Below are 14,772 nucleotides of genomic sequence, written 5' to 3' on the forward strand. Positions count from 1 at the left end.
GCGGAGCGGCCCTTGGGAGCCATCGCCGAGCGGCTGTCCCGGCTCTGTCTCCGCTTCTCCCCGCCAGGCGCCCGCGGCAGATGCTCCGCGAGAAGCACGGTGGTTTCTGCTCAATAAAAGAGTGTTCGAGGGATAAGCGGCGTTCCCCGGTGGGGAGGAAATCCCAGGGAGGCAAAAGGGAGCTTTACCCGCACACGACTACGGGATGGGGCCGGGAATCGTTGTTTTGCAAAGGTTCTTTGGTCCCGAAGGTGGAGACGACTGAGGAAAAGGAGGGGGGCATGACTCGGGCTGCGCAATCCCCGCACAGAGAGAGTGGGGATGAACTCGGGGTGCTCGGATCCCCATGAGCTTAGCTACTTCGGTACCTGCGCCTCGAGGGGTCAGCCCTCACACCCAGAGCCCGTTGGGGCCGGAGTGATGAAGGAGGAGGGCGGAGGAATACCCTGCAGGTGGGGAGCAGAGCCGCACCCCCGCACCCGCGGCTCCGTGCAAGGCAGCGGCGGCTCCGAGCTACTCCGCAGCTGCGGAAGCGGAGCGCAGTGCGGTGCACTCCGAACACACGGGGCGCCCCCGGGGGGAGCCTTCACCGTGCGCGGAGTCTGGGATGGGTTGAGGAAGGGATGGAGGTTCTGTCTCCCGGTGCCCCCAGTCCCCTCGCGAAGCTCTCGTGAAACGAATTGGGTTTCGCTGTCACATCTAAATCCTACAAACGTGGCGGGATTTGGGAGCAGATGACTTCGCTTTTTACGAGGCTCTTGAAGTTGTAACATTCCTAATCGACAGCAGATCTGCTCTGTGGAAAAGCGCAGAGTACTCCCTGCGTGTCAGCGCGGCTCGTGGTATTGTAGCCCGTTCCCGGTATTGGGTTCCCCACCGTTACGAGTTGACATAATGCAAATTAGCGAGGGACATCGTAAAAACCCATCGGAGAATAAAGATTTTGGGACAGCGCGCCCCGCATAACTCAAACACCAGATATCCCAACCAAACGCACTGAACGAGACAGCTAACCTGAAACGTCAGTATAATCTCCAGTGGCTTGACAAGCCCAAATATTTTTATGTTTTAGCCAGTACCCAAATATCGGCTGTAGGCTTATCCAGGCAGCCCTCAGCCACAGAACTCCTCTACACTCCGGGGTGGGATCACATCTCAACGACCCGCTTTGATTTTTAAATACTCTCGCGTGGGAATCACTCTCTGCGTCTCCCAACCCTCCAGACGCAGAGATCCCTCACAGCTCTCTAGTTCTGTGCTTAAGTATTTAATCCGGAGTGATGGGGTCTGTAACTGGAAGTGCAATTTTTGTTGTTGCGCTTCCCTTACACTTGCAGGTATCATCGCTGTTGTCGTCTTTTGCCTTCTCCACTGCCCTGTTCTAGTTCTAAAGAGTTTCAGCTCATACAAGAGCCCACCCTTATCTATACATAGAGTCTTCATCGGAGGAAATAGAAACGTGCGGTTAGAGCAGTGCATCCCCTGCACGGTGCTGAGGGGCACTCGGGGACTCCGCGTTTGCGTTCTGACAACAGCGCTCGGCAACTGATTTTGGAAGGGCGAAGGTAGTCGGGGGCATCAACTCACAGCGTCGGCCGTGGGGTCACGCTTTGGACATTTCGATCCCTAGAGTAAAAATAAATAAGCTCCAGGTTTCAGGGGGAAGTGAAATAAAATAAGACTCGAAAGTAAAAGAGTAGAAAGAAAGAAGGGAAGAAAGGAAGAAAGAGAGAGAAAGGAAGGGAAGAAAGAGAGAAGAAGGGAAGAACGAGAGAAAGAAGGAAAGAAAGAGAGAAAGCGGGGAAGAAAGAAAGGAACAGCACGAAATAGGAGAGAACTGAAGGAGTGGGGCGGGAGAACGTCTTTGCTTTGCCTCTGCCTCATAAAAATGCCACTCGTTCGCAAAAGAAGCAGAGAAAATCCCTTCTTCCGCCCAGAGCAGTGCCGGACCCCGGACCCGTCCCCAAAACGGGGCTGCTGGGAGATGAGACGCGGCGCTGAGGCTCTCTGAGCCCGCAGCCCCGTCGTGATTATGAGCGCTCATCCTCCGGGGTGATAACACAACGGACAGTTACTTTCTTGTTGTTTTACATGTATGCGTATATATACGTATAACTGTTTGTTTGCCTTTTCCTTCTCTGCTGGGTACAAACCAGCGGTGACATGAATAATAAAAGCCCACACGCGTGTCCCTGTGCGCGGCACCACGTTATCCCGACGGATCTGTCTTCGCGACCGTATTATGTTACACGGTTCCTCGGGACGATGTAAAACACTCGAGCGTTTTTTTTTTTTTCAACCCCCCTTCACGGATCTAAAGGAGTGTGAATAGATGGATGAATAGAAAAACAAAGCGAGGAGATTACGGCCTCGGGATTAATCATAAAGCGATCTTAACTTTTTTCTTTCGAGGGTTATTTTGCTTTGCCCGCTTTTCCCTGGCAGTCCCCTCCCCGCTTCTCTGCAGCTCCAAGAGCCACGGGGGCTCCGCGGGACTCCGCATGGAGCTGAACGCTCTCCGGGTGCGGGGAGAGACGGGCCGGACCGGGAGAGGAGGGACGGGGGAAAGCTGTGAGCTCGGGGGAGCCTGGAGGTAAGTGCGGACGGGGAGAGATGCTGGGGAGGAGGGCAGCGAGGTGGGCATCTCACAGGTAGGCGCCTCCAGGGTGCACAGAAGAACTTCGCGACCCCTTGAATTCTGGAGGGAGCGGGACGCTGTCTCCATCCATCCTCCTCGCTTTATTATTATTATTATTATTTTAAGGGAGGGGGGCTGTTAGTTTTTACGTTTCTCTTCCTCTGAGAGCCCAGACCAGCGGGGAGAAGCGGAGTTGCGGCCGCGCAGCGCCCCGCGGTGAGAGGTTCTCCCCTCCTCCATCCCCATCCCTTTTACGGCGCGCAGCGCTGCGCGCAGCCCCGGGGGAATAGCGCTCCTCCGGGGGCGGCCGCGAGAAGAGGACCCCGGGGAGATGCTCCGAGGAGAGGAGCGGGGCGGGAGGGGGGACGGGATCACACATTTGTGGGCTGTGAGCCCCGAGCTGCTGCCTGCAGGAGAAGCGGCTCGAGAAGTTGTTCCTTCCCAGCCAGCAACTTTCTCCCCGCGTGCGCATGCCCGAAGTCTGGTGGGAGGTTGGAAGGGGGGAACGGGGAGGGAGGGGGGGTTGAAATAAGGAGGAGGCTGCAGGGAAGGGATCTGTTCAGTCTGAGCTCGGCTACTCCCGGGCGCGTTCGCACCGCGGCACAAGCTCACGGCGCCGGGAGGGAGAGCACCTCCGGCAGCCGCAGCACCTGGACACCTGGCCCGGCCCGGCCCGGCCCGTGGAGAGCGGTGGGGTGGGTGGGGACGGAGCGGTGCCCCCGAGGCCAGCGGAGGCACTGACCCACAGCCCCACTTTTTTTTTTTTACTTTTTTTTTTCTTTTCTTTTCTTTTTTTCTGCCTTTTTTTTTTTTTTTTTTTTTAACTCCCCCCAACACCATCCCCCATTTTTTATTTTTTATTTTTTTTATTATTTTTTTTTTTCCTCGTTCTTATTTCATTTCACCAACTCCGATTTAGCCCGGGATCTTTTAACTGCTGCCAGCGGTGGAGCACAGATCGAGATTAGGTAAATAAAAAGAACAACTCATTTCGTTTGTTATTTTGTTTGTAGCCAAGCCTCGGGGTCGGGTTTATCAATACAAACACCTTTTCTCTCCCCCCTTTCTTTTTTTCCTTCCTTACCCCTTATCCCCCATCTTTCTCCGGGTGGTGAAGCAGAAGTGGGGACTTTACGGCTCACGTGAGGAGGACGCTCTCCCCGGGGCGGGCGGAGGGCTGGGGCAGCCCGCACACGGGGATCGGTGTTCTGATGCTATTTAAAGGTTTGCGTTCCCCTCTCGGGGCTGTTTATCCCCCCTCGTGGAGAGCTGTGTTTTTAATCCGAGCTAAAAATGACACAAGAGCAACCCAGAGGTCTGATGGTCCTTTATGGGCTTGAACGCTCGGCTTCTCTGCTCTCTCGTCTGTCTTTCTCTTTCTTCTTTTTCCCCCTCTTTCTTTCCTTCTTTCTTTCTTTTTCTTTCTCGTTCTTCCTTCCATTTTCTCGTTCTTTTTTCTTTCTTTTTTTCTTTTTCTCTCTCTTTCTTTTCTGCTCCATTTTTCGAGTTCCAGGCTCTGAGAACCGTTCTCTGTTTCTTCCCAAGGCCATAACAGAAATGAATCCGATGTTTATAACTGTCTGAACGGACAGAAACAAGTTCAGTGTAGGGAGAAACTCGGCTCTCCTCGAGGCCGAGCCTATGAAGTGTCCGTGCAAAGCCGACGATTACAGCATAGTTGTTATTTCTGGCTTTTGGGAAAGGGAACTACAAAAAGTCGGGCGTATTGCAGCTCAGCAGAAATCTGCGAGGGCAACGTAAGCAGGGCGGGGGGGTGAGAGCCGTGTGCCGGACAGGTGCACAGTGGGCTCCGGCTTAGCACGTCCGAAACCCGCAGAGAAGAGAAATCATAGGGCCGTCCCCAAAGCAACGCTGCGCTCGGGAGCTGAGCGGCCGCAACGCGCTGTGCCCGGCGCTGCACCGGGGCGGCCGGGGAGGGCTGAGCAGCTCTCGGCCGGGCCCAGGGCTGTGTCCCGACGGCGTCAACCCCGAAGGGTTCAACCCCCGGCCCGTGGAAGCGGAGGGGTACGGAGGGCAGTAACGCCGCTTGCAGCCGGGAGAGAAGAAGGGCGTTTCTCTCGGGGGAGAAATCCCGACTGACTCCTGTATGGGAGCTTTTAGACACGCGTGTGTGTGTTTGTGTGTGGAGGGGTGTTTTAACGACACCGAGACCTCCCAAAGCAACCTAAACACTTCTGCGGGGAGTGCACAGCGGGGCCGCCCCACGGACACCCCCCCCCCCCCCCCCCCCTCCCGCCCCACCGCCCGCGTGGGGCTGCGCTCCGCCCGTGGCCCATAAGATGAGGAGTTTGTGTCACTTTGGGTGGGGGGAGAAAGGGGGGTATAGGAGAAGCTGCCCCCGGGGAACCGCGGTCGGACCCCGCTTTGTATTATTACCGTAAGGCTGAAAACCACCGCATTCATCAGCGTTCGCGGTGGTGGTCTGGCGAAACTTGTCAACACCGATTTCGTGATAAAATGTGAATGATGATTTTATAAGGATCGAGCGGAGATATCCAAGGCACATGCTGACTGAGCCCTTCCAGTGCTCATTAATGTTAGCAATTAACTCTTTCACGCTCAATTAGCTGCGAATAAACCCGCTTTAATAGATTCTGCACACTTCATTAATGCTTTGAATCAATCTGAGCTGAACAATGCGCTTTATCCTCCCGGAGCACAACGTTCGGGTAATGCAGAGCCAAAGGGCAGTTTTATTTCCTTTCCAGTGAGTTTCCCAAACACAGGTCAGTTGTAAGCTCCATTTTCTCGCTTAAACTGATAGGAAGGGAAAGCCTCGTCCTGATGAGGGACGAAGCAGCGGGGACCGGGTGGCAAAACTCCGCACAAGAGGTGCGATAGAGCCGAAAGGACCTGAATGCCGGACCTGAAAGGGATCGGCAAAGCGGCGACTTTTCCTGACAGATGAACCTGATCGCTCCCGTTTGTGGCTATCCCAAGAATGCAGAGTTTTATGCCCGCTACTTTATCATGTTTGTAAAAATAAGCAACGTTCTCAGGGCAATTTACCTCCGCCGCTCTCCCATGTGGAACTAATTAACAAAGCTCATTATTTATGGTCAGGTATTTAATATAACAAATATCCCTTTCAAAGGGCACATCGGAAATTGATAATTCAAGGTAGAAAGGAAAAAAATACCGCCTGGCCACGGGGTTACTTCAAAATCCATTTAATTTCGCTTCTCGCTGTGTTACAGGCACAGGTTTTTCTTTTTCTTTTCTTTACTTTCCTTTTTGTTTTTTAAATTATTATTATTATTATCGTTGTAGTTGTTGTTATTTCGCATAGGAGAGGTAGAATTTAGTTTGGAAGGTTTACAACGGTCTTAAAACAATGGCAACTGGACAATAGCATTACGGTGTCTTCAAACAAGACAAAGGGTAAGAAAGCTGGAGGCAGATGTAGGCTTTCAAGTTTATGATCCTACTTGCGCAGGGTAAATTTATCTTGGCACGAGTGGGTTTTGTTTCAGGCAGAACACGGTGGTTTGGTCTCAATTACTTCACCGAGTGACTCTGTTAGAATTAGAAAACAAAACCAAAAACCCTCGCACTGTTTTATTACGGTAGGGGAATTGAAGCAAAGCGCTCGTGGGGTCTTCTTAAGGAAATCATAATTAAAAAGAAAAAAAAATAAAAATAAAAAGGCCTGATAAGATCTGTTTACATGGAGCAGAATGAAAGGTGGAGGTGACACCGAAATCAAAGGAGAGGTGATCTCTGTGCGGGAGAGCGGAGTCTCCGCTCTGGGACCCGCTTTGATGTCCCAAAGAGAGGGGACTTCACTAAGAAATACTCGGCGCTCCGTCTGGGCTTCTGTCCGTCTCCGGTCGCACAGAGCAGAAGCGTAGCTTACATTACTGGAAAAGGGCCAAGAAACTCGTAATAACGTGAACGCTCTGCTTCCACCTCCCGTTTGCTTCTTCTATCTCGTCTCCCTTTATCCCCCCCCTCCCCCCCCCCCCCCCCCTTTTTTTTTTTCTTCTTATTTTTTTTTTTCCTATTTCTTCTTTTTTACTCGTCTATTTTCCTTGAACTGTTCTAGCGAATAAAAAAACAACCGCGAGGGCAATGGATGGATTTGCCACTGCGCTGCATTTCTCCTTGTCTTCTGCCCCCCTTCTTCTTTGGGAAAATCGAAACAGATTTATTTATTATTAATATTAATGTTGGTGGCAATAACTAATACAAATCCGCATAGCAGATCACCACTTGCTTATTCCAAATTAAATGTTTTCTGTGAATCCAAAGGAAGGCATTTGAGTAAGCCCAGAAACTCACTCTGTTTGCAATTGCACGTTTCATGCTTGAGGGATCTGGGAGTACCCAGCCAGGAAAATAGACGCAGAGCCTTTATGGTGAACAGAAACAGACACTGCAGGTACCCAGACCAGAGGGTTTTTCGTGTATTTTGTTCTCGGGGTCACATTTGGAGGCATTTGTGTCGGGGAGAGGACGTGCCTTAGTGTGAGGGCAGCGCTAAGAACAAGGAAGGCACTTCCCCAACTGAAGAATACAACGGTCCGGTTGGTTTGCCAGCACTAAATAGTTAAAGAAAGAAAGAAATAAAACAAAGAGGAGAGGGAGGATTCAACATGTTGGTTCTGCAATCAGCTACTACGTAAAATGAATCCAATTTTGGGGTGTGTGGGGGGGGTGAGGGTGGAGGGGGAAGCAAAAAAGCAAACTCTCACCCTCTCTTATTCTGGGTCATTGCGATGGAATTCCTCTACGGTTTGGCTCTCTCTCTTCCTGCCGCTGATTTATGTAGAGTGGTGTGAAAGGTGGACCTGGCATAGAGAGCTGCTCAGAGTAAGATTCTCACTCTCACACCCTCCCATCCACAGCATCTCACTCCAGGCAACTGGCCACATATAAATCAGATTTGTTTTCCTGGTCCTTAGAACCCTTTGGCCACCAGCATGCCTCCTGTTCGCTCATCTTCCCAGACCAGGAGGGCAATTAATGCTCTGCTGCACTTTGCTCCTTCATTTTCTCCAAGAAGCTTCACTCTTCATGTGGGAATGCCATAGGGTCCCGTTGGGACCTTGTGTGAATCTTGCATTCATCTTGTGGGAATCCTAAAGGGACTCAGGAGTCCTTAAAGGGCATCTTACAGAACTTCATGTGGATCCTACAGTGATCTTAGGGGCACCCTACGTGCACTCTATGGAGATCCCAAGGGAAAGGATTCCCACTGAGAAAATCTCAGAGATTAATGGGTGGAGAGAGAACAACCTATGAGCTGTGGAACAAAGAGGTTCCTTGGGGTGCAGGGCTACAATGCCTCCAAAAGCCCTGAGTGCTCTCTCACAACACAAAGAGGAGAAGCTCTATCCCCACTGCCAACCCTACAAAGGCATCTCCTGCCAAACGGTTGACAGTGTTGAGGGCTCAGTTTGCAGGCAGGGCCAGATGTGCCTCAATGTTGCTGTCTGTTAGCATTTTCCCCTCCATATTGTAGGGTGGAATGAGGAGGGATCTGGCCTGGAGGAGAGGCTGGAGGCTTGGCAGGACCCTGAAATGCAGAGCAAAGTGGTGGCACTCAGCCCAGAGAAGGACTGTAGCCCTGCAGCTGGTGGGCTGGGTGTCCACATAGGAAGGGTCCCTTCAGTCCTTGCCTTTTTCCCTTGTGAAGGGCTTTAATTAAGCAATTGCTTAGACTGGGATGTAGGCTGGAAGCCAGGCACTTCCCCGTGGGGAGAGCAAATGGCACTTAAGTTTTGTCGCCCAGATGCAGCCTTTTCCTATTTCTTTTTGCAGTATATAGAGGGAGTTTTTTATTCTTTTCTCTTTTTTCCTTCTTTTTTTTTTTCCTTTTTTTCTTTTTTCTTTTTTTCTTTTTTTTCCCTTGCTGTTGTTGCTTTAAAAATCAGAACCAAAACCCAACAAACTTTAAGGGCTTTTTCTGTTTGAATGAGGGAGTATGAGCAGATTCAGAGGGCTGAGGGCAGACCACAAAGAGGTGAGCAACCTGGAGCAGCAAATTCTGCAACTCCATCCCACATCTCCCCAGCAGTGAGGGCTGAAGTCAGTTTTGGAGGGCAGTCTGAATGAACAATATCTCATCATTTTAGAAAGGCTGAGACACGCAGTAAAGGATTTTTAATTACACGAGAGAACCTCCAGTTTTGTGGGCTGATAGGTATCTCCTCGCTGTCCCTGTGTGGAAAGTCAGCAGGGGCACTCTTGGCACACGGGTGTTGTTGCGGGGTGGGGTAAATGACTGTGGATGGAGTGTGCTGTAGCTGTGTAAGGGAGAGAGAGAAGGAGATTCTGGAGATCCATGTGGATACGTTTGCAATTAAGAAATGGTCAGACTTCTCCAAGTCCAACACAATCTCCTTGTGTAGCTTTGTAGAGGGCATTAATAAGAAACAAAGTGAGAAATTCCCTTTGCTATTAAGTTTATATAAATCCATCTCTCTTTCTTCTCCCCACCACCTTTTATTTTATTTTATTTTTCCCAGATCTTTTCCTCCCCTGTTCCCAAGATCCTCCTCCTAAGTGGCCACCATGGGAAGTAAGACTCTGCCGGCCCCAGTGCCTATCCATCCTTCCCTCCAGCTTACCAACTACTCCTTCTTACAAGCATTCAACGGGCTGCCTGCTGTGCCTTCTGACCACCTCTCCAACCTCTATGGCTTCAGCGCCCTGCACGCCGTACACCTGCACCAGTGGACTTTGGGGTACCCGGCCATGCATCTGCCCCGTTCCTCCTTCTCCAAAGTGCCCAGCGTGTCAAGCCTGGTGGATGCACGGTTCCAACTGCCCACCTTCCCACTCTTCCCACATGTCATCCAGCCCAAGCAAGAGGTTGCTAACATGACCCTCAAAGCGAAACCCCGCTTTGATTTTGCCAACTTAGCAGTGGCTGCCACACAAGAGGACCACTCTAAACTGGGACAGGTGGACAGCCAGGGCTCCCCGCCAGGGCTGGGGACTTTGCTTGAGGTGACTAAACTCTCTCCAGAGAAGAAACCCACCCGGGGAAGGTTACCATCCAAAACCAAGAAGGAGTTTGTGTGTAAATTCTGTGGCAGGCACTTCACCAAGTCGTACAACCTTTTGATCCATGAAAGAACCCACACTGATGAACGGCCCTACACATGTGACATATGCCACAAGGCCTTCAGAAGACAGGATCACCTGAGAGACCACAGGTAAATATTCTTCTCCTGTCCATTTTCCTTGTGTATCCGTGCTTTCCCAGTAACCAGCTTACAGTCATAAAGCAGTCATATAGTAAGAAAGGCCATGTCCCCAGCCAGGCAGCACTGCTCCTCCTAGGTTCTTTACCTAGTGCTGGTAGGGAAGCTCAGATCACTCACTTGTAAGAGAAGCCTACTTTACCTGTCCACCCTACAGAGATAACCTGTACGGCCTCCTCAGACATTTTCACTTTCTGCTTGCATCACTTTACCGTTGTGATCACTGTGTGTCATGAAGACGGGCAGCTTGCTGACCCTGAAGTTGTAAGAATTGCTTTATTCCTATGGAAGACCCTTGTAAGCCTCTAACACCCCTCTCTTCTTGCCCACATACATACAGCTGATTGCCAGTGTTGCATTCTGGCACTTTTGGTCTCAGAAATCTCTGGAGTGTTTTCCATCAGTGCTGAGTTCAGGCCAGTTGTTTCTGACATCTCGATTGTTTTTCTCTTCCTAGATATATCCATTCTAAAGAAAAGCCTTTTAAGTGTCAAGAATGTGGGAAAGGATTTTGCCAGTCCAGAACACTAGCTGTCCACAAGACACTGCACACGCAAGTAAAGGAACTGAAACCTGCCAAACTTAAGTGCTGAATCTTCGACTTCTATGAACTTTTCCTGCCCTTCAGATTTTACATCAAAATCAGAACAGAAACAAAACTGTCAGGATGGGAGCACAGAACTTTGCATTTTGGTTTTGGTTTTTTTGTTTGTACTTTAGAAAAGAGCAAAATCTCCCTGAGAAACTCACTTCTTAAATCGTGGACGAAAAGATTACGTGGAGTTTAAAACACACACGAATGACACAGAAAGTACTAGATGTGGGGCTTAGATAAACTTTATGCCAAAAGGTGGTGCTCACGTGTCGGACAGAAATCTCCTTAAAAACCAAACAAAATCCCACAAAACCCACCAAAAAACCCCACACCAAAAAATCCCAGCAGATTCCCCCCGTCCCCTCCCAACTCGTAGCTTCCAAAAGTATTACTTTAAAAATAAATAAATAAATAAAAGGAACAAACTCTTATTTTATACTTTTTTTTTTTTTTTTTTTTTTTTTTTGACTGTATAAAGGTTATTATTTTTACACTTCAGGAAACACAGAGAATTCCAGAAGATGGTTAAGAACTGCAGTGTCGGTTTCTCATCATAGCACCAGCAGGACAAGGAGAAGGGCAACTCGCAAATCCTATTTGCAACTTTGTCTTCTTGAAAGAAGAAAAATAACGTTTGGGAATGACCTTAAATCTCTCGAGTGAGGAGTCCTATAATTCGCTGGAAAATGATTCCAGATCTTAGACCTGAGGGTCTTCGGTGTTGGGACAAATCAGCTCCCTTGGGACATGGAGACCTTTCTTTTCGCCTTGTGGTCTAAGCATGCCGTGAGGAGTTTTGTCACTCGTGGACTTATTTAAAAATGAAAAATAAAAGCAAAGAAAGACGGCAATACGTCAAACTGACGGCGTGCACAACGTGGTCTGCGTGGTACTTCGTGCGTCCTGATGAGAAAGAACAAATCTCAACCTGAGAGCATATTTTTCTAAATGCTGGCTTTCTGAACAGTGTATTCAAATTAAGAGACATTCCAGTAAGTTTTGTTTATTAAAAGAAAGAAAGAAAGAAAGAAAAAAAAAAAAAGTTGTATGGCTGTTTGGCACTTTATGCTGATTATTGGTAATTGACATTTATCACTGGATTGTGTGTGGTTTTTGTTTTTTGTTTTTTTTTAAGTATTAAAATAAATCGTTATTTTACAGGCAAGCCTTCACGGACTACATATGTGTTCATTTGGTTTCGGGTCTCTTCCCCATCAGACTGCTTCTGTCGATATTCAGGACCTTATTTTTTTTCCTCTAAGTGATCTCAGTATTTCCTCAGTGTTTGTTTCCACAGTGCTCTGGATCTTTACCCATACGTTTTCCCTCTCCTTTTTTTTCCTACTCTGTCTCTCTTTTTTTTTCTGGTAAAGGCTCACAAAAGTAAACAGATCCGTAGGGTGTCAAATCATTTTGCTGCTGGCGTGGAAAAAAAAAGAAATCGTCTCGGGTAACTAAATCTTGGGTATTAGCTGATAAGATGAGGTGTCAGAGGTGTCAAGAAACAAATCAAATGAATAATGGGCGAACTGTTACCGCTTTCACAGCCCGAAGGCGCGGCGGGCAGAGCGGCCTTCTCGCCCCCTTCCCTTCACTTGTCGGGTATTGGGGCATTTTTCAGTCGCATCTTCGACCTTCTTGGGGGCGGCCTTAGATTCCCGGCAGCTGTCTTAGATCAGAGATGTTTATTCCACAGCGAAACCGCTTTGGATCGAAACGGGGGAGAGAGCGCAGAGCGGGGGCATCCGCCGGAGACTTTGAAGCGCCTCTGGTCGTTCTTTCTCGTCCGCTCGGCAAAACCCAAGCCCTCCACTCTCGTCACAAGGCAGAGCCCCGAGATAAGAGAAACGCCCTGCACGTGAGCACGGTGACAAGTCCGAAGTAACAGCGGACCTTTTCTCGCTTTTCCGAAGCTCGGGTGCCCAACTCCGCTATGCAACCCACCCATACAAGTTTCTTTTCCCCTTCCCCGCTCCGCTTTTAGAAGATATTTCTTTATTTGGTCAAGGAATCCTATCAGCAACAGGAGAAAAGTCGTGGTTCTAATTCTCTTAACGTCAGGAGGAGAGAGGGGAAAGAAATTTCTCTCCCCACTTGTTCTTTTATTAGTATTATTGTTATTATTTTAATTGGACACCGACTCGAGCACATCGAGGCTAATTTAGATGCACTTGCAGGACGGGTTGCAGAGTCCACCTTCGGCATAGGAAGGCCCTTGCAAAGTGCAGGGTGCCGGGATGACACATGCGTCTTCGGAGGCTGTGGGAACCTGAGTCGGAAGCCAGCTTGCTTTTTTTTCGCTTCCCACCGCCATCCGTTTTCCAGTCCGCGTAAAAGGCTTTTGGTTTTTTCTTAAAAGGCATCTGAGAACCAACTGTTCGGAATAAGCAAGGAGTGCGTGAAGGGGGAATCACCCAAACCTGTAGGAAGCCAGAACTGGCCCTCTGCGCTTCGACAGCGAATAGCAGCCACCGTGAGTCGAGCGCGGCGCTCCCCGGGGGAGTTCTGAGCAGAAAACCTTTCGCGTGTTGCTGAGCCGGGTCGGGTCGCGTTCTCTCGTGTATCGGAGGGAGCGTAGGGGAGTGTGCAATTTGCAACGTCCTCGGCCCCCGAAGGGTTTGCGCAAGCCCAGCGGGAGCGGTCGCCTCTCCCCTGCGCCAGCCGGTGCCTGCGGAGCTTCCCTTGGAAAAGGGCACTTGCACCCGCCAGCGCGCCGGGCGGACTCCTCCTGCCGCCGGCGAACGGCGCTGCCGGCTCAGAGGCGCGACGCCCAGCTCCTGTCTAAGGACGGGAGCGCAACTCCGGGCACTGCTACGGCGCTGACTGCCAGCCCGAGGGAGAGGCAGCTCACGTCCTCGCCAGCCCCCGCCGTTCGCCTTTCTTCTAAAGGGAGATTAAGAGAGAAAGTCCCCTATGAACTCACCCCCCTCCCCCCACCTCCTCCCCTCCCTCTTATTGAAATCCCCTTGCGACATTTATGCGGAAAGTAAAGGCAGCGGCAAGCACGCGGGGTCCGGCAGCCAAAAGGGAAAGCGAAGGGCTCTGTCGCTCGGAGTCAGTAGTTTTTTAGGGGTCGTGAATACGAGGCGGCTCTCCGAGTCGGGTCCGAAGGGAGGGAGGAGGGAACTCAAGGAGGGTCACTCCGCTGAGGCTTTCCCACGGTCACACCACCATCTCTTTAACACCAGGATAACGAAACACCCGTGGAGAGGTAAGAAACCGCGACAGCCCTGGGAACCATTATAACCGCGGGGTCGTGAGGTGGATAAGCCACTCCTCCCAGCTGGGCATGAGAAGCATTTCATTTGTATAGCTGAAGCCTGCTGATGTGCCTGCCAAGATTTTCCCTGGACATGTATTTTTATGTGCAAGAAAAGAAAAGAAACAACAACAACAACAAAAACCCAACACACCAGAATTGACATATTCAGAATTACAGATGTATTAAAACTGCATAGGCATACTGAGCACAGGATGCACACACACAGCCTCTTAACATCATTTATACTAAATGTAGATGTGTGTCCATTTCCTCTTCCCAGAAGGCCACTTTCTACTGTGTGCAAACAAAGGCTATCACTCCGGTCATGTTCTCAGCTGCACTGGTGAATAGTTTGCCTATTTCTTCCAGTGTTTTGTGTTCTGCTAGGCAATATCAGTGCAGTGATTCATGGCAGCCAGAAGAGATAACTCCTACTAACCCTAGAATAAATGAAGAGAAATATATGGGAGATGTGCCTTTAGAATCAGGATCACAAATAATTTAAACGATTAATTATCTCCCCTTTCCTCTTCTTTTCTCTTTGCATGCGTTTTAATTTGACATTCATGCAGTGAATAAAACTTGCTTAGGCCTCTGTCTGCCAACTGAGAGTTGATTCTGTTTCCACAGTTGCTTTGAATTTTGCATTTTCATCATAAAAGTATCACTGAATGGGAATTTGCAAGAGTAAAAAGCAGGGCACAGTTGTCAGTTCCTGCAAGATTTACAAGGGAAACCCCATTTTCTGTCTTCTTTATTAACCATTTCCAGTTACAGGAGAAAATGTAAAGATGTCTTGGCACATCTCTTTTGTTCCCCCCCCCCCCCCTTTTTTTTTCCTTTGCATTCCAGTCATTCCTTTTCTGCCCATAAACTGTTGCTCTGCAAGGGTCTGATTCTACACAGCCTGCTCAGCCTGGTTTTCTTTTGGATGCAGGAAAAAATTGTGTCAAATGGGGTCTTCACAGTGTACATTCATGAAAGAGAGCAAGAGCCTCTTTCAGAATGTGTACTGGAACAGTGAACACTTACTTTTCAGCTGTGG

The 14,772-nt window shown here is 49.6% G+C and overlaps 1 protein-coding gene across 1 annotated transcript; it reads left to right on the plus strand.

Moving 5' to 3' along the window:
• The first annotated feature begins 3,460 nt into the window (after positions 1–3,460).
• Positions 3,461–10,829, plus strand: OSR1 (odd-skipped related transcription factor 1). Its single transcript, XM_072332895.1, has 3 exons — positions 3,461–3,606; positions 9,130–9,822; positions 10,328–10,829. The coding sequence occupies exons 2-3, from the start codon at positions 9,176–9,178 to the stop codon at positions 10,461–10,463; spliced, it is 783 nt and encodes a 260-aa protein (XP_072188996.1). The 5' UTR covers positions 3,461–3,606; positions 9,130–9,175; the 3' UTR covers positions 10,464–10,829.
• The last annotated feature ends 3,943 nt before the right edge of the window (positions 10,830–14,772 follow it).

The sequence above is a fragment of the Excalfactoria chinensis genome, chromosome 3, assembly GCF_039878825.1.
Source record: "Excalfactoria chinensis isolate bCotChi1 chromosome 3, bCotChi1.hap2, whole genome shotgun sequence".
Lineage (NCBI taxonomy): Eukaryota > Metazoa > Chordata > Aves > Galliformes > Phasianidae > Excalfactoria > Excalfactoria chinensis.

Excerpts from the sequence above, each read along its gene's own strand:
- OSR1 (XM_072332895.1), top strand. The coding sequence starts at position 9,176 with ATGGGAAGTAAGACTCTGCCGGCCCCAGTGCCTATCCATCCTTCCCTC. Across the intron at positions 9,823-10,327 it reads GATCACCTGAGAGACCACAG|ATATATCCATTCTAAAGAAA; the intron begins GTAAATATTCTT and ends TTCTCTTCCTAG.